The sequence below is a fragment of the Mirounga leonina genome, unplaced genomic scaffold (genome assembly GCF_011800145.1).
Source record: "Mirounga leonina isolate KUSES-001 unplaced genomic scaffold, KU_Mleo_1.0 Mir_173, whole genome shotgun sequence".
NCBI lineage: Eukaryota > Metazoa > Chordata > Mammalia > Carnivora > Phocidae > Mirounga > Mirounga leonina.
In genome coordinates, this window is record NW_023270447.1 from 33,296,393 (window position 1) to 33,319,725 (window position 23,333).

Below are 23,333 nucleotides of genomic sequence, written 5' to 3' on the forward strand. Positions count from 1 at the left end.
CCCCTCTATTTTTGTTCAGCCTCTCTGCCTGAGCTTAGCTCCTATGCCATCTGTCTGCCTCCCCTGATCCCACTTCATTTGGTGAAGCGCCTTTAAGGTGAGAAGAGCATCTCTGCCAACTTCTTGCACAATAACTTTATTCTAATTGACCGTTCCCTTAGTTTTGTAGACCAGGTTAGTTTTTTTTAATCTCTGGGTAGCTATGTTTCCTTTCTTCCTTTTCTATGCTTTTTTTTTGCGCCTTCGCCTTACTGCAGAGTGCTTGGCTTTGTTCTCTCACTGCCAACAATATCCGTGATACCTAACGGCCTAAGGAGAACTCTGGTCACTAGCTGATTCTCAGAGAGCGGTGATGACAGCTCTCCTGGGCTACTTCCTCTTTGCCATCTCCTAAATCCAGTCTTTCACCTCCTTAGAATGTTGTTTCGTTTGAAGTAGTTCTCAAAGTTTACCCTTGCTCCTGAATCCCCATGGTAACCATTGTAGTCTTTGTGTTGTAATCAACTGGATTAATGCAATAGCAGCCCAGCTGGACGCTCTGACTTCAGTGTCTTTGGCTCCCGTTTCAGCCTACTAGTTCTCTGCCTTTACTGGGCACAAATCACCTGAGGTGCTTGTTAAATGCAAAGTCCCAGGTTCCATCCCAGACATTTTGATGCAGTAGCTTTAGAATTGGGCCCCAGAATCTTCGTTTTAACAAATATTCCTGGGTAAACTGGAGCATGTAATGTGCAGCCCACACGTTAAGAAACAATGCTCAACTATCCCAATCACACTAGAAGATAATTCAGTGCCTGTCTCACTATAGGAACCACATAAAATTCTTTGAGTAAGTTATCAAATCTTTTCATATCAAATTCAGATGAATTTTCCAAAAAAATTACTTTCATCATATTTCTGCACTGCTTTAGAGACAAAAAAATAATTGCCTGGGATTTCATATCCAAATTCCCTATTCTGGTTTCCAAAGCTTTCCAAGATCTAACAGGACTTTTTCCCACCTCTTGCGGTTTTCCAACCAGCATTTTCCATTTCCTATAGGCTGCTGTTCTCACTGCCCTCTTCCACCTTTGTAGGTCTTGACTAAGAAGACATGCATAGGAGATAATAATGTGGTTCAAATTCAAGGAGTGAGGCAAAGACAAATATGTAAGGAAAGAATGAGTAGTGAAGTTGATAACCTAGAAGCAAGGACCAGGAGAGCATGGTGTTATTGTCTCAGATCTAAAGGTGAACTTGTTTCAAATGATGGTATAGAGATCTAACTCCTCACTGGCTACAGGGTTCCCATAACTAATAAGTCTCTTCCTTGTATCCTTTCTCTCAGTGAATTTGCACACTTCTCTTTGCTTGGACTGTTTTTCTCTCTCACCAACCGCCCCCCCCCTTCATTCAGCAAACTCCTATTTATGCTTGTGATCTTTGCTGAAGTGTCACTTCTTCCAGGAAGCCTTTCTTGACCTACACTATCTCTTTGTCCCTCACTTGCCCATTCCTTTAGTATGCATTCTCATCTAATCTTGTTTTCCTCATTTTGGCTTGTTACTATAAAATTATGTGTTTATTCAAACTAATCTCCACTTGGCTACTAGGCCTTACTGAGGTTCCATGGAGAGCACGTCTCCATTGAATCCCCAGCACTTGTTCCTGGGGCTGTGTAGAGAAGAGACTCAATAAATGATTGTTGAAGGAAAGAATGAAAACTAGCCCATTGTTTCCCTTCTCCTCACCACTGAGCCTACTCACACCGTGAAGACCTTACTGGGTGGGCACTATGCTGATGTCTCAGGCACGTCACATCCAGCAGCTCAACTTCATAATGCTGAGATGGAAAGCACAGCCAAGCCAGGGCCCACCTGTCTGGCAAGCCCAGATACAGCTGGCTAGTCGGAGACTTTTTTTCCTACTATGCTTTTCCCCCATCCTTCTCCCTGCATTCCAGAGCCCAGGCCCTGGTCTGACTGGTTTTGCTGCCTAGCAATGAAACTTTTCCACTAAGCACTTGATTTTTGGGCTCTTGGTATTTTTTTAAAACTTTAAATGTAACCTCCTTTGGCTCTAATCTGGTTCTCTTATTTCCTAACCTGTTATTTGTGACATCCATTCTACCCCCCAAAAATGCTTTTAGAAGTAGCTAATAACTTGCTTTTATCTCCAAATGAAAACTTCCATATGTCCCTTATTTATAATCATAATCATGAAGATCTTGTCCATTAATAAAAGCAAAAGGGATTCCCTCAACTGTTTATGTTACACTTAATGTTATATATACCAAAGAGAGAAGGAAATTCCAGATTAGCTTTTTTGACACACTTATTCCTAGAAAATATGCCTGAGGTTTGTATTGAAAAATAAGGAAAACTTTTCCCAAACTATTTTAGGTCATATAATTTTCAAGACAAAATTTTTTTGGACACTGAAATTCAGATGAGGGGGTTGGAGGCTTTGATAAGCAATAGTGGTACTCGTTCATTTACTCAACCAATATTTTTGAACATCTACTAGGGATGGTTCTAGGTGCTGAGGTTATAGGAGCAAACAAAACAAAACAAAAAGTCCCTGCTTTCTGGTAGTGAGAGAAGATTCAACACCAATAAATACATAATCTGTCAAATGGAATGGTCAGGAGAAGAGGTTATTTCTTTTGAGATTACTCAATCCACATGCCATAAGGTTATTTCTTTTGAGATTACTCAATCCACATGCCATAATAATCTTTATTTTTCTTCTTAAGAATCTCCATGTATACTTGTGGGATTGGGTAATGACTTGGTCTGGGTTTTGCTGTTAGAAAAAAGAAGGGGGGACTTCGCTTTCTCCTTCCAAAATCTGGCCTGGGGCTTATTCTATTTCTCCTTTGGCGGGATACTTCCTGAGTTAACAACAGCTACACCTTTGTGAACTAATGTGAACTAGTTCCCTCTACTCAGAGCAGAAGAATCAATGTGGGCTGACATCAAAACACAAGGATTTCAATGAAAACAAAACATGCTGGCAGGGAGAGTCTTAGACACTGTACTAAACTGTGTTATCAGGAGAGAAGTTGTGGAATCTCCTCCTTTGTCATTCTCTGAGAACAAAGTAGACATCAAAATGCCTGGCACAGATAAGAAGAATCCTTTCCCATAGTAAAGTGGTTTGAGATTTCATTCTGGGATTATAGGAGTGTAACCCTTAATATTCTTAGATCTATGATCATATTTAAATTTTTTTTCACTATTTACATATCCTACTTTACTTATTCCTTCCATAGGATCGATCCCTCCATCTGTGCTCTTAACCACTTTATCACATAACCCCTTAAAGAGTTAGGGGAGGACTAGGACAAGGTCTCCGGACTCCTGCTTGAGCCGGTGCTACTAAAGACCACTTGTCTTTAGTGGTCCTCATGGCGAAAAGCCAACACACATCCATCTTGTGCCAAGCTTCTTTCTTCGGAAAATGACTAAGTATGGTTCAAGCATAGTTAATAAAATTGCAGCTGAGATGAGACTGTGAGTCATCTGTCATACCCTGGTCTCTCTTTTGCTAATCAGTTGTGAGAAACATTTCAAAATCAGAGAGCTGCAGCAAAGAAATATGAGATCCTCAGACTTCTTGAGGCAATTAGAGACTACATAGCAGAAGGCAAATCAGTCTTCCTGCCTTGACAGTCTTAAAATACACACTGGAAGTAGACTTTGGAGTTACACTATTTGGGACAGGTTTTGACCATAACACATTTTCTAAGAGGAAATAAAAATTACTCACTTCAGGACATGCATTCCACCCTCGCATCAGCAGAGATGATATGGGCTTGGGGACGGAGTAGCCAATGGGAGGTCTGATATGGTGGTAAGCCATGTCGGCTGCAGCAGCCGCTAGGAACCAAATTGATCATGTCAGTTCTGAAATCCACATGTTTGCTTCAAGAAACATATGAACAGACAACAAAAAGTCATCAAAAATCAATCTGTGCAACATTAGCGGAGACTCAAAGATAGCTCTCTGCTGGTTTTTTTTTAACGCTTAGACAAAATGTTGGATAATTTGATACTATAAGTTAGTCTTTATAATTGTCCACTCATTCAGTTGTTCATTCAACAAATTGTGAGCAGAGGGAACATAAACAGGATCAAAGAAGCATACAAAAGAACATACAAATAGCAAGCAGTCTGGTGTGTGTGTCTGAAGTATAGGGTATATGCGTGATGTTATAGGAAGTAAGGACTGAAAGGCAAATTGGACCAGACTGTACAATGTCATAAATCCCAGAAGAAAGAGCTTATATTGTACTTAGCAAGACGTGGGGAGCCACTGAACTTTGCAGTTCAGAAAGCACCCGTATCACTTGGACAAAATAGATTATTTTTTAAGCTTAAATTATCATTACTGGTTATAAGAATTTTTGGATTTTAAGATTTAATACTTATAAAGTAGTTATTATTTGCTAAACTTTGTTAGATACTTCAAATCCATCATTTTAGCTAATACCCCTCATTGACTGAATTCCCTAGTGTTACCCGTCTGCTTGGATTTCTGAATATTGCTCACCTCAAACTCCCCATTACAGTGTTGGGATTCTTGGGACTTTGCTGTAGATTCCTGACTGTTGCATATTTTCCTGTTCTACAACCAGTGATTTCTGTAACTCTCTTGGAAACCAAGTTCATAGCTACTTTTACTGAACATATTTTGTATCAGGCAGCATGGTAGATACGTACATAAGCTTTTTCAAACCTCCTAACAATCATTCAAAGTAGGTATTTCTCTGTGTGTGCGTGAATGTAACTAGTTTTTAATTTGTGAAAAAATTAAATATAATTAGTAATTGGTGTAGCCTCTTGTTCCAGATTCCACGCTCTCTTCAACCACTTCACTTTGAAAATACTTTGTAAACAACACCTGAAGCTCTTTTTATTTCTCAGAAAAATTGCTCTGCACCAGTGGGAGGCTAAAGTTCCAGGTTGTTGACTTCCTATCTTTTAGGTTGTGATGTAATCAACATCTGTCTGTACCTTAATAACTTTTCTGATATGACCTATAACTATTACCTCTCTTCCACTAAAGTTTGCTCCAATTCAATCCTGTTTATACATCTAATTTAGTGAAATTATATGTAATATAACTTAATCAACATTTTGCTTTATGGATCAGTCAGAATTACTATCTAATTTTGACAAATGTAACATTTATACCTGTTTTCTGTAGAATTTCAGAAACATAATTAGAATAAAATCTTATTCAGAAAGGATAGTTGTTAAATAATTTTGAGTATTTCTTATATATTCTTTTTATCATTGAGTTCATGCCCAATCAAATATATGATTATGTAATATTTTTCCCCTAAATATCAACATTTTTCCAAGTTATTAAAACTTCAGGTTAACATATTTTTAATAACTCTGTATTCTGTATGACTTACTTAATCATTCCTCAGTTTTAGGTTGTTCAAATTTGGGCATAAACACTTCAAAGTATATCTTCTTCAGTATGACTTTCCCAGTTTCACAAACTGTTTATGATATATTTTTTAAAGATTTTATTTATTTATTTGACCGAGAGAGAGAGAGAGAGAGCACAAGCAGGGAGAGCAACAGGCAGAGGGAGAGGGAGAAGCAGGTTCCCCACAGAGCAGGGGGAGCCCGATGCGGGACTCAATCCCAGGACTCTGGGATCTTGACCTGAGCTGAAGGTGGTCGCTTAACCAACTGAGCCACCCAGGTGCCCTGTTTATGATATTTTGAGGGGTGAGATTAACATGTCAAAGGGCATAACTGAAGACTTTTGATACATACCGATAAACTGTTTTTCTAAAGAGTGGGACTAATTTATACTCTCAATCGCCAATGTGTGAGAGACTTTTCATTACATCTGCACCAGTATTAGGCTTTCTCATTTTATGAAAGATTTTGCTAATCTGAGAGGTAAATACACCAAAAGCTCATTTCTTGTTGGTTAAATTTTGTTCTTTGATGAATAATGAGGCTTACTATTTTCCTGAATATTTATTGGTTATTTGTATTTAAAATTTTAAGTTCACTTTGCCGGCCTGGTATTTTAATATTTCCTTGCAACCGCAGTCTAAATGCACCATGTTTCCAGGTTGAGGGCAGTCAGAAATTCCATTTCTGCTTTTGTTTTCAATGCCATTTACAGAATATTTGCACTGTCACATTTGCCAACCGTATCTAGCCACTTTCAGCTACAGTTACAGTTGCTGACACTAAGAAAACAAAGATACAAAAGACTGGTCCAAACATCCTTAGCAAACTTAACATGATTTACAAAATGTGTCTTGTGTCACAAAAAACTAGGTATGTTAGATTTCTCCCATCGGCTGCTCTTGATGATTTTTAATTCTTTTTGGAATGAGGTCAATAAATAAGCAAACAGATTAACGAATGCTTAATGATCATTGATCTTCAAACTCTACTTTTTCACCTTATGACCATTTGGATATTGTTGAGCTGGTGCAGCTTTAAGCACATAAACCAGTGTAGTGAACACATTTAAACTAATTATACATATCCTAATGGGTGGGGAGGGGCTATTCAGGAAGTGAATTAAACTCAGATGCAGGTGCCAAATGTCTCCTCTGAAACCCTTTTAGACTCTGATATCAAGTCTATAAAGTCACTTGTTTGCTTCTTGGCACTGTGTCTGGAAAAGCAGTTTAAGATGAACGATACTTAATTCTTCATTATTCAAAGTAGATTCTGCGAGTCCTTGGCATCTCCTTCTCCCTTTTGCTTTGTGCACTCTTGGCAGTGATACTACTCATTAGCACCTCCGCCAGAAAGTGGGCAATGCAACATGAGGGGTCATGGAATTGAGATTTGTCACCTTTGAGAGTACTTTGTCAGTCTTGCCTAAGTGGCCATGCTACACCAACAGCTGGGAAATTTTCTGGTATTCCAGATTCAGGAAAGAGACGGTCAGCCCATTAATCAAGTGTTTTACCTTGATTGCTACATAAGATATGTTAAATGATTTATGTACATATTGGTTTCTGCTTTTACAAGTGAAACTTTGCTATTAAAAGAGAATAAGGCTAAATTTAAAAATATCAATAACTATTTATTGAGCACCTACAATTTCTTCAGCACTGTGATAATTATCAATGATTTAGCGAAACTTGTAATCAAGATTCTAGAGTAGGACTGTCTAATAGAACCTTTTACAATGATGGAAATCTTCTGCAGTGTTCAACATGGTAGCATACACCTATTAAGCACTTAAAATGTGGCTATTAAGCACTAAAAAGGTGTGACTGAATAACTGAATTTTTACTTCAGTTTCAGTTCATATAAATTTAAATTTAAATAGCCTCGTGTGTCTAGTAGCTTCCATAGTGGACTGCACAATTCTAGAGCATAGCTCTTACCCACTCTCATTATCCTGAATGAGACTTAAACAAGATTTTGTGAGTCAGCCTCAAAGGTTTATAGAACCATGGTATTGATTTGTGGATTCAAGTTCTTTATTGTTTATTAATACTTTATCAAGAAAAAAAGGGTATTACTAGAGATCGTCAACAGGCATTCAGTACAACATGTGATAACATTCATTCATTCATTCATGTGACCAAATGTATCCAACATTCCATGTGAGTGATGATAAACTAAGAAAAAAATAAAGTGTTAGGCTTTTCAATAAATTTGGTAAATGAATGAATAATCATTAAAGAGATGAATTACTGGATTTTCACTGCTTTTTATGGTTCAATCACAAATTCAGAAAGGTGATCCTTTTTTCCTAAATGCTCTTTTACACCCTCTTTTCCTACATTACATCTAGGTCCCTTAGGTCTTAGCTTAAAGAACCGTCTCTGGGTGCGCTTCTTATGTACTCCCACAGCACCTGATAGTACAATAACATACATTATATTATACTTAATTTCCCATTTATTTGCTTGCCTTTGTAAGTAGATCACAAGCTCCTTGAGCTCAGGAACTGTATCTTTTCACCATTGTATCTCCTGTGCTTAGCACAATGACAGGAAGTTAGTAGGCACCCAACTGATACGCACCAAATGAATCAATAAATGAGACAGTTCAAAATATGATTTCACTGGAGATCATATTTTGGTCATGGTATAGAGGACTCAGTAAACATTTATTGTACAAATAAATAAGGATTATGGATTAATGCCAATTAATATCTTGCTCATTATTATGTCTTTAGGACAGAGCACAAGAAACACCAGAGCACAAGAAACACCATGGAATGAGTATGTTTAGTTTAATATTAAATTATGACACAATTAGGTAAATTATTGAGATCTTGTGGCATATTTAGTTCATAATCTCATCTTTTTTTTCAGAACATTTGGGGAGGGGGCTTTTATAAACTGAAACAGTATGACTATTAAGAAATGCCCTCGGGGCGCCTGGGTGGCTCAGTCGGTTGGGCACCTGCCTTCAGCTGTGGTCATGATCCTGGGGTCCTGGGATGGAGTCCCACTTAGGGCTCCCCGCTTGACAGGGAGTCTGCTTCTCCCTCTACCCTTCTCCCTCTGCTTGTACTCTCGCTCTCTCTCATGTCCCTCTCTCAAATAAATAAATAAAATCTAAAAAACAAAATAAAAAAAACACAAAAAAGAAAAACAAGAAATGCCCTTCACAAGGAAATGTGGGGGCCTAATTTCCAGGAGGCTTTGCTTTTAACTCTATGAGAGATCCTGATTAAGCTAATTTGCCTCTGTGAGTATTAATTTTTGTACATGTAGATGAAGCAGTGAGGATTTTGTGTAATGGTGATAAGCATGGGCTTTGGGGACAAGGAGCCATGCACTTAAGTCTTGACTGTCCCTCTTACTAGCATGTGATGTTGAGCATATATCTTATCCTAATAGAACCTAAACCACAGGTTATTGTTAGAATTAAAGGAGATGGTGTACAGAGAGCATCTGGCACATTGTTGGTTCTCAATAACTGTTAGCTGTTGTTGCTGTAATTATTATCATCTACAGAGCTAAAGGTTTCACTGATCCCTTCTAGTCTGAATCTAGAGAACTAGATATCAAAAACATTGTATATTTTCTGTTCTGTTTAGACCAGAAATCATAGTTCCTTTTGAGTTTTTTTGGGAGTATGAATACTAAGTAAAAGATTGCATTGAGTTACTGCAAATTACAAGGCTACAAACCATCTCATCTGTCACCAGCCCCAGCTCATAATGTAATATGGCCACTGTGCAGAGGATGACTATGCAGCTCTTCATGGTGAATTTAATTAGCTATATTGCTTATGGATAAATTGGTACTAGATTCTGAATTCCTAAATTAAACTATCACTCTTATGTTTTATAAAAATAAATCTAGGCATCTGTATAAAAAAAAGAGCAATAAAGTACAGTATTTTACTTGTAAGCTTTGACTAAGATAAAACTGCTAGAATGTTTTTTATTTGTTTTTTTTTCTTTAAGTTTTGATTGTGTGTATGTGTGTTTTAAAAAACACAATTGATTCTACCTCATTGTTTTTATGGGTTGGGCTGTGGTGAAACAAAGCGAATGCCGACCATTCTCCCAGCAAGAGCTGAGACACATTCTTGGTTAAACTGACACTTCTCAATGATGTATCACCACAGCATATAGCATCTGAGAGAGACCATGAGATTGCAATCTTGAGATTGCACTAAGAATGGCTTAATTTTTTATACCACATCCCATTCTCATTACAGACTGTCAGAAGAATAGATTAATTTGCACCAGTGTCTATTCTCATTGCAATCTTTGTCAGTGTAATGAAGTATTGGAATGTTAATATCAGCTATGTTCATAGAAATATCACCATCCATTGGACCGATTTGATCTTTCCAGTGATCTGTGTAGTGATTGGCTGGCTCTACTCTTTTCAGTGATAAAGTGATAAAGATTAGCACAGCAAACACAGGATTTCAGAACTTTCACCCGCTCCTATTTTCCTATGACTTGTCCAAGCATAGTCCATATCATCAATGTGCTTACGCCTTTTAAGGTTATTTTATTTAGGATGCTTTAGGATCCTAATCATATGTGGAGAAGAACATAATCATCTAATATTTAAACAGGGGTAGCAAACACAAATGGCTACAAATATGGGATCCTGTGATATAACTGTGTCTTTAAATGTACTTAAATTCTTATTTTTTACAATCATATGTGAGACAAAAAAACTTGCAAGCCATATTTGGCCCCTATATTACAGTTTGCAACTCTGAGTTAAAACCTCAATATGAAGTCTCACCAAAATCTGGCTAGAGTGAATTGGCAGATGTTCTTAATTTGCTGCCACATCCGAGACTTAGATACAGCTTGGCATTGAGGAATTCCAGGACACAGAGTTGAGTCTCCTTGTGAACCAGCTGGCATCACATAGGAAGACAAAAGGAAAACAAGAGACTTTCTTCTTTGGCCTCAAACTATAATCTGAAAGTGATCCACAAAATTTCGTACCTGGTTATAAGGGAATGGGATTGGATAAAATACATATTGATGGATTAATTTATCCTAGATTTGTTCTTTAGTTTTTCATGATATATCAGAGGAGACAGACCCAGGAGGGACATAAAATCTGGGAAGCAGGTGTTGGTTTCTTTCTCTGAAATGTATCCAGTACAGCTCTTGTTTGCCAGGTCAGACCAGCTCCTTTTTCATCTTGCCTGGTTCTTCTCTCTCTGCTTGGCTTCACACCTTGGCTTCTTCTCTGCCTAATCTTGTCACTTCTCTCACAAATCTGCTTTCTCCCTGGATCCATCATCCTCCTTTTGGCTCAGCCAGAAGCCTGGAAATTAACCCTGACTCCTCCCTCTCCCTTGTGCTCCCACCTCAACCCATGGGCAAATCCCATTCAAATTTCCCACAACCGGCCTCTCCTTTCTCTTCTAAAGCCACTACCCTAGTTAAGGTTTTATACATCCTTATCTAGATTACCTGGTCTCCTTGCCCTTGGTTTCAAGCCTCTTCAATCTAGACTTTGCTTTGTAGCAAGAAGGAGTTTTGAAAATAATAATAGCGTTTAATTATTGCCCTGCTTAAACTCCTGCAGTGACTTTCACTGTGAACACACAGGCCCTTCACCACCTGGCTCTAGGTTTACATTTACAGCATGTGTCTTGTGATGGATTCCCTTGTATTTTCTGATTCATCCCTACTGAATTATTTGTGGATCTCTCATGCCTCTGCACCTTGCCCATACTGCTTTCTGTTAGAACTCCTTCTCTACCTCCCACTATTTCTCTATTTAATTAGTTTACATCTTTTTGCAGTTCAGGTATCATCTCTTCTCATATTCCTTCTCTGATACCATCTTCCCATTCTCCACAGTCTGGGCAGGAGACTCCTCCAGGGAGCATCTTTAGCACTCTGCTTCTCTCTAGTTGGTACTTAACTTCTGCTCTGTACTATGAGGGCCTGAGCAATGCCCTATTCTTCTGTTTTCCTTTTAACTCTAGCACAGTTCCCAGCCAGAGGAGCATTCAATGACAGCCTAAAGATAATAATAATAGCTAATATTTATTGAGTGCTTCCAATTCCCAGTTACCATTCTAGTCTTTTGAGGTAGGTCCTATTATTATCTCCATTTTAAAAACAAAGTGAAGTATAGCTAGGTTAAGTAGGTTGCATACAGTTACAAGGCTCATGTTCTTACACATCATGCTGATTCCCTTTAGCCCATATGGTGTTAAACTGAAAGATGCTTTCTTAACAATTTAATTAATTGACAACATGTAAAAACCTTTAGTTTCCTTCCTTCCTTCCTTCCTTCCTTCCTTCCTTCCTTCCTTCCTTCCTTCCTCTCTCTTTCTTTCTTTCTTTCTCTTGAGAGAGACAGAAAGAGAGAGAGAGTGCGAGCATGGATGCATGAGGTAGAGGGGGAGAGAGAGAATCTTAAGCAGGCTCTAGACCCAGTACAGAGCCCAACATGGGGCTCGATCTCAAGACCCTGAGATCATGACCGAAATCAAGAGTCAGAGGCTTAACTGAATGAGCCACCCAGGTGCCCTAAGCCTTTAGATTTCTAACACAAACACACAGAAATTATTTTATATGGTAACAGTGGGCAGTGATCTCTACATTCCTGCATGGCACTGTTTGGCTGAAGCTGGGTAGCAGCTGACCCTTTGAGTCAGAGCATGTGATTTCCTGTCCATCACACTGTCCTGTATTGAGCATTTGCCTATTTCCTCTGGCCCTTTGGGCATTAGATCTCGGGTGACCCATAGGATGCTGGATGTGATGGCTTTTTGGTTCTTTCTAAGCCTGAGATTATAAGGTTAATTTGAACATGTCCTATGCAAAAGAGACTCTAACTTCAAGTTCTTCTCAATGCATACCCATCACTTGCATAAGAGTCAATGCCAATATTTGTGTTCCACTTTTTTATTTCTCCCAGGAGATAGAGTACTCCTAAATCCAGAAGGATGAGCCATGTGTAATGTTGCTACTACTATAATTGATAATGCTGTCATACATTGTAGTCATGGATTTGTTCCTCTTTGTAAATGGCTAATATGTAGCTTATATTGAATCTGATGCTTCACATAATTTATTGCTGAACATATGCTAGATTGCCTAACCACTGCAATGATATAAACAGTCTCATTTCTTGATGCATGGTCACTGTCCAACTTAAAAAAATTCAATATCTATCACAAACAAACTCTCCTTCCAATAAAGTACTATAAATTCTAATATCTGGGATATTGGAATCAAGTTATTCTTAGGCAAGATTTTAACTGTTAAGGGTAAATATTTCTGGGGGGGTTCATGACAAAAGGGATCTTTATCTCTTTGAAATATTCACCGTATAATTAGCAAAGGATAATGGAGAAGAGAAAATTCCAAAACTGTATGAGTAAAATATGATAAATACTATAATAAATGATGATGTGGGGCATGGAGGAGACTGCATTAACCCAATATCAGAGAATTAAGGAAGATGTTGTGGGAAGAAGTGATATTTAAGCTAAGATCTAAAAATTAATTAGGGTTCGTATGACAGAAAGTGAGCAAGAATGTTTCAAAGACACTAATGTATGCAAAGACAGGGAAGAGAGAGGAAGCAAGTCATGTTGGGGAAAAGAAATAGGGCCCTGGGCTGGAACATAGATGAAAGACTGCAAGTGGCAAGAGGTAGACCTGGGCAGGAAAGTAGGAATGTAAGTGTGAGGCTTTGTAGATTGTTTCAAGAAATTTTGTTTTTATCTTAAGAGCAAAGGGGGAAAGCATTGGGGATTTTAAATAAAGGAGGCCAGATGATCTAACTTCAGTTTTTAGAAAGCTAAACCTAGCTATAGTATGGCAACTGGTGAAAAGAAGATGATAAGAAAACCTGGAGATAATGACACCATTTAAGATACAGTGCAGAGGGAGAGAAGTGGAAAGATTCAGGAGATATTTAGAAAGTAGGACAGATAATAAGGAAATGAGTGAGAACAACAAGAAAGGAAGGACAGGAGGAATGAGCAAAAGAAGGAAAGAGAAGAGTCAAGGATGACTGGAGTTTTTATATGGGCTTTCTGGAGAATGAGTGCCATACAAGTGCAGCATCCTAGGAGGTCTTGATCTTGTGTTACACTTCACCCTCATCTCTCATCTTACAGTTGCAGAGAGTTTTCAGTTTACTAAGTTCAGTCACAACTACCATGTCATTCACCAACTGCATTTCCAGAGGAAAAGTTTGTAAAAGGGCCTGAAGAAATGGGACACACTGAAGGAAGCAAAAGACGGCTCCAGGGGCTGGAGCACAAGACATGAAATGATCTGAGCAAGGTCGAAGATACAGAGACACATAGAGTTGTGCAGGGCATGTTAATAACTTTGAGATTTAATCCTAAGAACATGGGAAGCCATTGGACGATTTTAAGCAATAGTGGCATAATTGGTTTTATGTTTTTAAAATACCATTCCAGTAGCTCTCAGAGGAGTGGAGAGGAAGAGGGACAGAATGAAGGGAAAGAAGTCAAATGGCTATTGCAATAGTTACAGTGATAAAGATGGCAGCTTTGACTAGCATAGTGGTGGGTGAAATTTGGAGAAGGACATAGATTTGAGCTTTAGATCTCATCCCTTCTGTTTTTTGTTCATTGTTGTTCATCACAGTCTTTGCTTGCGCAAGAAGGCAAGAAAAAGATATAAAAAGACATACAGATTGAAAAGAAAGAAAGTTTTCTTTATTTACAGACCACAAAATCATCTATGTGGAAAATCTCGAAGAATGTAGAAAAAAGCTACTTGGATGGATAAGTACATTTAGCAAATTTGTAGAATACCAGGTTGGTATTTAAAAATTTATATATGGTGATTAACATAACATAATAAAAAAATTAACTATATCTCTCTTCTAGCAAAGAACCATTGGACATTGAAATTTTAAAAAATAACATGTATAATAGTATTAAACACAAAATGCATAGAGATAAGTGTAAAAAAATGTGCAAGGTTTGTATGCTAAAAACTACAAACACACTGATGACAGAAATTAAAGAAGACATAACTGAAGGGAGAGCTATACCATGTGGACTGATTGGAAGATTCAGTATGCTTAAGTTGTCAATTCTTCCCAAATTGATTTATAAACTCAATGTCATCTACCCAAAATTCCAGTGGGTTGTTTTTTTTTTTTTTTTTGGTAGAAATAAACAAGCTGAGTCTAAAATTTACATAGAAAAGCAAAAAGCCTAGAAGAGCCAAAGCAATTTTTATAAAGAAGAACATAGTTGGAGGATTCATATAACCTGATTTCAAGATTTAACTGTAACCTTTCAATATAATATGGTATTAGTGTAAGGGTAGACATATATCAATGGAACAGAGCCCCAAAATAAATACAGATATATGGTCAATTGATTTTTGACAATAGTACCAAAATAATTTAATGGAGAAAGGAAAGTTTTTTCAACAAATCATGCTGGAAAATTAAACATCCACATTAAAAAACAAATTTTTTATGAAGAATTTTTTAGAAGATTTTATTTATATGAGAAAGGGAAGGAGAGAGAGAGAGGGAGCACAAGCAGGGGGAACCGCAGACAGAGAGGGAGAAGCAGGCTCCCCATTGATCCTGGGACCCTGGGATCACGGGATCATGGGATCATGACCTGAGCTGAAGGCAGATGCTTAACTGACTGAGCCACCCAGGTGCCCCAAAAACAAATAAATTAACAAAAGAATAACAAAAACTCATACCTGTGCCATTAAAAAAAGAGAACACAAATAGATTTTACAAATATAAAACCTAAACCTCTGAGAGTTCTAAAAGAAAACATAGGAGGAAATTTTTGTGGCCTATTGATGCAACCATATTTTAGGAAGGATACCAAAAAATGTGATTTAAAAGTTTGATAAGATAGACTTCATTGAATTTAAAAACTTCTTTCAAGACATTGCTAAGACTATGAAAAGGCAAGCCACAGGCTAGAGAAAAATACTTTCAAAATGCATAGCAGATGAAAGACTTCTACCTAGAATCTAAGAACTCTTACAAGTAAATAATAAGGCAATCTGAACAAACACTTCACCAAAGAAAGAGGTATGAACACACATAAACATGTGAAAAGATTATCAACATCATTAGTTGTTAGAGAAATATAAAATAATACTACAATGATATACCATTACATACCTACTTAAATGGCTAATATTTTATTTAAAACAGGCAACAAAAAAGTCCTGGCAAGGCTGTTTAGCAACTGGAATTCTAATCCATTGCTGGTGGGAATCCATAATGGTAAAAACACCTTAGAAAAATTCTTATCATAAGATCTAGTAGTCATCTCTTACATATTTATTCAACAGTAATAAAACCATCCACACAAAGAACTGAATGGTCTTAACTGTCTTACTCATTGTAGTCCCAAAGTGAGAATAATTCAAATAATCATCAACTCATGAATGTATAATTAAATTGAGATACATCCACAAAATGGAATATTACTCAGGAACAAAAAAAGAATGAATTACTGAAAATCAACAACATGATTCCATTTATAGGACATTCTGGAAAAGGCAAACCTATAATGACATAAATCAGATGAGTGATTGCTGGGGGCAAATTTCCAGTCTAATGGTGAATACAAGTAAGTAAATAGAATGACAAGACATAAAAGCAACTCAAATAAAATGAAGAGACAGATGCAAATAAAATTTACCTTAAACCTCAAGTATGTGTATATTTTTCATGTGATTAGATTCCATATCTCTACAGTCTACATGAACACAGAGTATAATGTATATTATCACCAAAAATTAGGCTCACTCACAAAGCCCCATTTTTGGAAGGTATCCATTTATGTAATACAAAATTATTAGGAAAAGCAGTTCTCTTCTATAATGTGAGACAAGCAGAAAACAGTCCTGATAGGTTATTTTTGTGTTGCTACTTTCAGCTCACCCTTATATACACTCTAAAAAGGAGCATCTAGAATCTAATCTCAAAAAATAAGTATTACAATGTCCACGTTATTTGCACCCACCTGCCATGTGACCGTAGTAATTTGTTGTTTTATTAACCACAGATAAATCAAAGCCTTAAACTTTAATAAAATATACCTAATGCTTGTGTGTGCCTGTGTCTCAAAATCACACAGATCATTAAGTTTTCTGGATTTGGCACATGCTTTAAAGGAAACTGAGGGGTGCCTGGGTGGCTCAGTTGGTTAAACAGCTGCCTTTCATTCAGGTCATGGTCTTGGGGTCCCAGGATCAAATCCTGCCTCAGGCTCCCGGCTCAGTGGGGAGCCTGCTTATCCCTCTCCCCACTGCTGTGCCCTTTCTCTCTCATTACCTCTCTCTCTCAAATAAATAAATAAAATCTTTTAAAACAAAACAAAAAAACCCAAATTGAAATTGTTTACTTAATTCTCACCTTGCCAACCCACCAAGAGTAATAATTTTTGGAAAAAAAGTGTTTCTTGAAGTCATGAAAATGCACAGAACTCTGGAAAACAGAGACTTCGCCGGATGTCTTACCTGGCTTGAGATGAGCAAATGGAATTTCACCAGTGAGAAGTTCCCACAGACACAGAGCATAGCTGAAGACGTCAGCTTTGATGGTGTAGCGTGTGCACTGCGTGAACACCTCAGGAGCCATCCAGCGGAGGTTCTGCATGTCCAGAAACATCCACAAGTCATTTACCAAGTGTTTAGTTATTCCATTGTAGAACAGTGTTTTTCTTAGTAAGGATTTAAGTGTTCTCGCATTGTTCTCAAAAGATATATACATAAAACAACATCGATTGCCCTATACTGTGCAATAAAATGGTGTGTTTATACATACATAGCAGGTTTACTATTGTTGCTCATTTTTACAAAGGGCATTTTTTAAATCATTGGAAGATCATGAGATTCATAATTCTTCCCAAAATATTGCAACAATATTAATCATCAAGTAACCCTGCATCTTATAAAGTGATGGTCACAGCAGCAGCATTTTCGGTTTACTTCTAAGCATCTTACCCCTAGAAGCCATAGAAGCTTCTGAATAGCCAATCACGATTCACCCAAGAGCTCTATGCCTCCCTGGGGGTGAATCACACACTGTGGGAGGCACCTTCCCTCCTTTAGATCTTCAGGTTGTAATTTAGGAAGTCACTAAATCAGACCCCTAAATAGTGCCTTCATGACTGAGAAGAGAAAGGACCGTAGGGGAGTGCCCAGAATATTCCTATGAAGCAGGATCACGTCTGTCACATCTCCTTTGTTTGCCCAGTTGTGTTATTTCTGAATGCGGTTTGGGCAATAAATATTCCAGGAACAAAGTCTATAAAATGTTATAATCTTCTCTGTACAAAGTTTTATATTCATGTTTTGATGGCATTATTTACATTCTTTTCACTTGCAGTTATGTATTTTTTGGTTTTAAATATAAGTTTCCATTCTGGGATGTAAATGCATAATTTTGATTTATTTGTGGTTTAGGGGAAAGAGCACTAGGTTTTGAGTCAGGAGATGGAAATTGCAGTTCTAGCTCTACCATTGCCTGTTTGGGCAGATCTGGAGAAATCTCATATGCTTCCTGGACCTCAGATTCCTCAAGGGCAAACAGAGGAGGCAGGCCCTTCCAGCTCTAAAATCCCATGGATCCATAACCTTATCAATGAACTTCACCAAACACCTTCTTTCTTTGTATTTCCACTGAAGGAAACCAGTATTCTTTTATTGCTCTTCCTGAAATTCTATGCAGAGCTGGCTGCTGATAATTCTTTTGAAGTGTCTATCTTATTTTGAAATCATGCATAATTACAGCATTCCAAGAATATCTCTATTCTGATTATGATGCTTATATACAATTCTTCCACATGAGCTTTCACATTCCAAATAGTCTCCACTTATGTAGCAGATTATGCATTGTGTCACAACATTGCGTAAGTGGAAGTAGGCATACGATGTGCCCATTTTTCCACAGGGGAGTAATAGAGTAATTAGCCAACTTACACAAGGCCACATAACTAGTAAGAAACAAAATAGCCTTCAAAATAAATCTAGAGTAGTGCTGTGCTTAAAGACTACACTGCTAGAATAAAAAAATTACTTGCTGTTGGTGACATTCAATTCAATTTCTTTCAACAAAAGTTTATCTAGACAGTCTGGATGTAGAGTCACCTGGGGAAACTTAATAGATACAGGTACCCAAGATCAACCCCAGGCCAATGAAATCAGAATTTCTGGGGGTTAGATTCAAGTGGCATACTTTTTAAAAAAGTTTCTGAAGTGATTCCAATATGCAGCCAGGATTGAGAACCACTGATTTAGCTATCTCTATGTTCCAGGTCTGTGTGTCCTGTCAAAAGAGGACTCATTCTTTCTACCTCCCTTACCTCATATCTTACCATTCTCCTCTTGCACACTCTACTCCAGTCATTCTGTCCTTAAATACACAGAGAATTTTCCTGCCTCAGGGCCTTTGCACTTACCGCTCCCTCTGTATTTCTCTTCTCCCTACATGGATGACTGCTGGTCAGGTCTCTCATCAGATGTTATCTTTCCCTCTTGCCCTATCTAAATGGCACCACTACTACTCTCCATTCATATGCTGTGCTTTGTTTTTTCTTCATAACCCTTACTACCACCAATATATATTTTGTTAATTTGTTCAGTGTCTAACTCCTTCTAGAAGAATATTAGCTCCATAGGAATAAGAAAATTAATTTATTCACTGTAATATCCCCAGTTCCTAGAAGAATGTCTGGCATCTAGTAAGTAGTCCATAAATATTTGTTGGATGGATGAGTGAAATCTAACTGGGGAAACCAGCATGAATAATCCTGCTTACAATACAACATGGTCCATGATGTGGTTCCTGCCTTCTGCTTTAATGCATCTTTCACTCTCTCTTCCTCACACAGTGCATGCCAACAATGCCAACCTGTTTGAAGTTCCCTTAGGAAGTCTGATATTTCTCATTCTCCCCTGTGACTTGGCTCACACTGTTGTTCATTCTACCGGCCACTCCTTTCTGTTTTCCCTCCACCTAATTTATGCCCATTCATCCCACCTGTGCTCCCATAATGCTTTGTCACACCTTATTTACCACTGAATTTCCACACTGCTTTCAATCTATCTGCTTATTGCCATGTTTTCCCCATTGGAAAATGAGCTCCTTGAGATTAAGGACTAAGCTTTTCTTCACATGTTGCATTCCTGGCCCTTTGCACAATGCCTGATACATGGTAGGCCCTCAATAAATGTTTGTAGACTGAATGAATAAGAGTTTAAATTAGCAGTGCAAAATGCACGGAAGCCCAGACAGAAAAGTGCATGGGGAGGAGGCAGCAGGGGGCACATTATGGAAGGAAAGGCACTTAAAATGGATAAAATTTCCTGGGTCTTGCAAGATGAGTAGACTCCTTTTAGGTGGGGTGGAGTAGAGGGCTATCCAGGCAGAGAAAACCACACCAGCAGAGTCACAGGGATATGAAAGTGAATGGCATGTTTGGGGAATGACCAGGAGGCTCGTGTGCTGGGCTACAGGGGACTTGAGAGAAGTTGCTGTGGGAGAAGAGGTCACCGAGGGGTCCTGAGCCAGACTGGGGAGGACAGGAGGCTGCCAGGCAATGAATTTGGATTTTGGCCTGTCAGTAGTGGATATCTTTTTTTTTTTTTTTTTTGATATATTTATGTGTATGTGAGAGGGAGAGAAAGAGAGAGAGAGCATGCATGTGCATGTGGGGAGGCGCAGAGGAAGAAGGAGAGAAGGTATCTAAGCAGACTCTCCACTGAGCACGGAGCACGACACGGGGCTCGATTCCGGGACCCTGAGATCAGGAACTGAGCTGAAATCAGGAGTCGGATGCTTAACAGACTGAGCCACCCAGGCTCCCTGGGTAGTGGGTATCTTTGATGGTTTACAGGAGGAGGTGAATTGTCAGAACCCAATACTTGGCTGACGCTGCAAAGAATGAACTGGAAGAGAATACTGGAGTTAGAATCCTACTTCTAGTTCGGAAAAGAGATGATGAAGACCTGAACTGAAGTGGAAAATGAGAGGTTGGGTTGAACTTAAAACAAGCATGCAAACAGAAAAAGTGAGTAAAGTCAGTGGAAGCAGGGAAGGAAGGAATGGAAAATTACCTCAAACTTGGGTAATTAAATAACACAGGTAGTCTAGAAAGAGAAGTTACTTTTGGGGGGAGTGGGGGGAGCAAAGGAGAGAGCAGGTGATGAATTTAATAGCAGACATTTTGAGTACAATTATTTTTGCTTCAGACGTTATAACTTCTCTTTTACTTAAACATTGGTGCTTGGTTATGTGATATATTGCCTTATAATGCTAAAGTAGAAAAAAAGTTGTTAATAGATGCTGATTAACTACAAATTCTATAGTTAGTTATCAATTAAATGTTCGCTCCACTACTTATTAAGCAGATCTAAAACCGAAAGCCAATTAACCATGCCTGCCATGTACTTTTTTTAGTTATATTTGAAACAAATTCTGTATCATTTTGCCCATTGCCTTTTCCAAATATATATCTAATCTATTTTTCTGGTAGAGCCTTGAAAGAGTTCTTTTGAGAGCTTACTGCAAATAAAAACATAACACAGTATCCTGCCCCTGGGACAATTACAGTATGAACTGAAATGCTTCCAGTTAAAGCTACTCTCATCTCACTTTGCCTCATGCTGAGTTTACACATTTTAATTGTTTCATAATTATAGGGAACACAAGCAGCAGCAAACCCCAGGTTGTTTTGTCATGTTGTCTTCGTCCAGAGACTGGAGAAATCTTGATTCTAAGGGAGGGAGAAAACGAATTCATGTCAAAGGAAATATCTTTAAAAATAAGGTCAAAATCACAGCTAAAATTTTGAAACCCCAAGAAACCTCTATCTTATTTAAATGCTCACTTCCTTTCTTTTAGCTGGGAATATCAAAGATGAAAAACTGAAAATAAATGATATACTTTCAAGATTCAGGGTCACTGAAATTTGAATGACTTAGAAAAGTATAGCTGTAAGTGTGAAATCCATTTTCAGATTTGTCATACAATATTAGGGACCAACTAGGAATGAAGAAAGAGACTGATGTCATTTGGGGTATTATTCATGGAAATCTCACCTCCAAAATCTGCCACCACAGCATGCCCATCCTCACAGAGAAGAATATTGTGACTATACAAAACAAAACAAAACAAAAAACAACTTTGAGTATACTTTACTATTACTGAATCCAGTGCCTTAAGGAAGAGGATGATATTTGTTTACTCAGAGGATAAAGAAGCTGCAAAAGATGACCAGAGATCTTAGGTTAGTGAGTCTGATTTTCTTAATTTTGCTAATTCAAAAGGAATATTTACAAAATCATTTTATATCTAACTTTCAAAGTATACAAAGTATTCAACTTTGGGTAGATCTTCTAAACTTGTCAAAAAGTCCCATTAGCTGAAGATCAGTTTTTCAAATCCTTGAGGTTCAGTTGCTAATACAATTGTAACAGACAGGGTCAAAGGCATCTCTGAGCGTATGAGAGTCAGAGCAAGGGAACCAGCTTGCTGGAACCCTAGGCATAAGGACAGTTCAAGTCAGAGCCCGACATGAACACAGTAAAAGGACCCTTTGTGGAAAATGTCTTGGCCAATATCTTCTAGCTACAGTTCCAGGAAGAAGAGTGTTTTTAAGACTGACACTGGCAAAACCACTTTTTAAGTTCTTAGGGAAGAAAAGGTATAAAGGTCATCAAAATCTTTCCAAACCATAATTCAAGCTAGATTAACAATGTCCTTCCTTTTCAAAAAGTAAATCAAGACTGGGAAAGCCCCAAAAGAGGTCGTTCCTCCCACATGTTGGTGAAATGAGTTGTGGGATATCTTACGGACAAGCATATCATGATCCAAGATTGTCTTTGAGTGCTTCTTACTGAATGCCTTTCTTCATGCTCATTTCACATTTGGCTTGTAAATGAGTCATTTCAGTATTAGGAGATCCTCCACTGGATTTCTTTTAGTGTCCATAGGCTATACTATATTTATTTTATTGGCTCTATCCTTAATTGTTTTGCTTCGTGATCAATATAAGGAAAACACTATTATTTTCTAGTCCTGAATAAGTCCTGAATAAGATATTGAATCCTTTACATAAATGCTTTTTGTTGCTGACTGGAGCTTTATAAGAAAGTTATTTTTGAACTTCCGTAGTATCATTAGTGAATTTTATTTCTGTAATACAGACTTAATCCTCTTTTCAACTACCAAAAATCTAGACTATGTTTAAAGTCACTGTGCTTGGAAAAACCCATTGTAGAAGTAATCAAGGATGTCAAAACAAAATCCCCAAATCCTCTCTTTAACTACAAATTTATCAGTTGCTACATGTGATGAGATGACTGTCATGATAAAGAACTTGATAGCATCAGGAGCTCTCTGGAAGTTCAAATACCACAAGAAAAATGCATCTAATTTTGTACCACTAGATTCTTTGAAGGATTTATGGGAGTTTCAATACCACAATCCCTTGGTCTATCAAGGGATAATGGGTGTTACATTTTAGAGATATCATTAAAACACATACTGAGCATGAATTCCCCAATCATCATACATTTATATGTATAGCATCCTGTCTGTTATTTTATTTTAATTCCAATTAGTTACCTAGAACAGTGGTTATTAAAAAAATATATATTTTTAGGAGTATAATCTCAACATGTAAAACAGATTTGTAAATGGAGCTGCTGCTCTAGTTCGATATAGGGAAAGGCTCCCAGAACTACTAGTTAAACCTCCCCTTTTTTCCATAATAGTAGTCATCCAAGCAATAGCTTAAAATCATGGATCTTGAGAGGCCCTCAGATAAGTTACATCTATATGGAATATTCAGAAAATTTCTTCCAAAGTAAATATTTTATATTATTAAGAATGATGTTATACCAGCTAGCTG

General features: G+C 37.7%; 1 protein-coding gene across 4 annotated transcripts in view; it reads right to left on the reverse strand.

The window, feature by feature from the left end:
* LOC118019268 (serine/threonine-protein kinase TNNI3K) overlaps positions 1–23,333 on the reverse strand; it is a 306,409-nt gene that overhangs the window by 75,234 nt on the left and 207,842 nt on the right. For all 4 annotated transcript variants that reach the window (XM_035018269.1, XM_035018271.1, XM_035018270.1 and 1 more), the window contains 4 exons: positions 21,520–21,572; positions 21,142–21,194; positions 16,936–17,068; positions 3,751–3,860 (listed from right to left, as the gene is read on the reverse strand). In XM_035018269.1, coding sequence (XP_034874160.1) covers positions 3,751–3,860; positions 16,936–17,068; positions 21,142–21,194; positions 21,520–21,572 — 349 coding nt within the window. The remainder of the gene's footprint in view (positions 1–3,750; positions 3,861–16,935; positions 17,069–21,141; positions 21,195–21,519; positions 21,573–23,333) is intronic.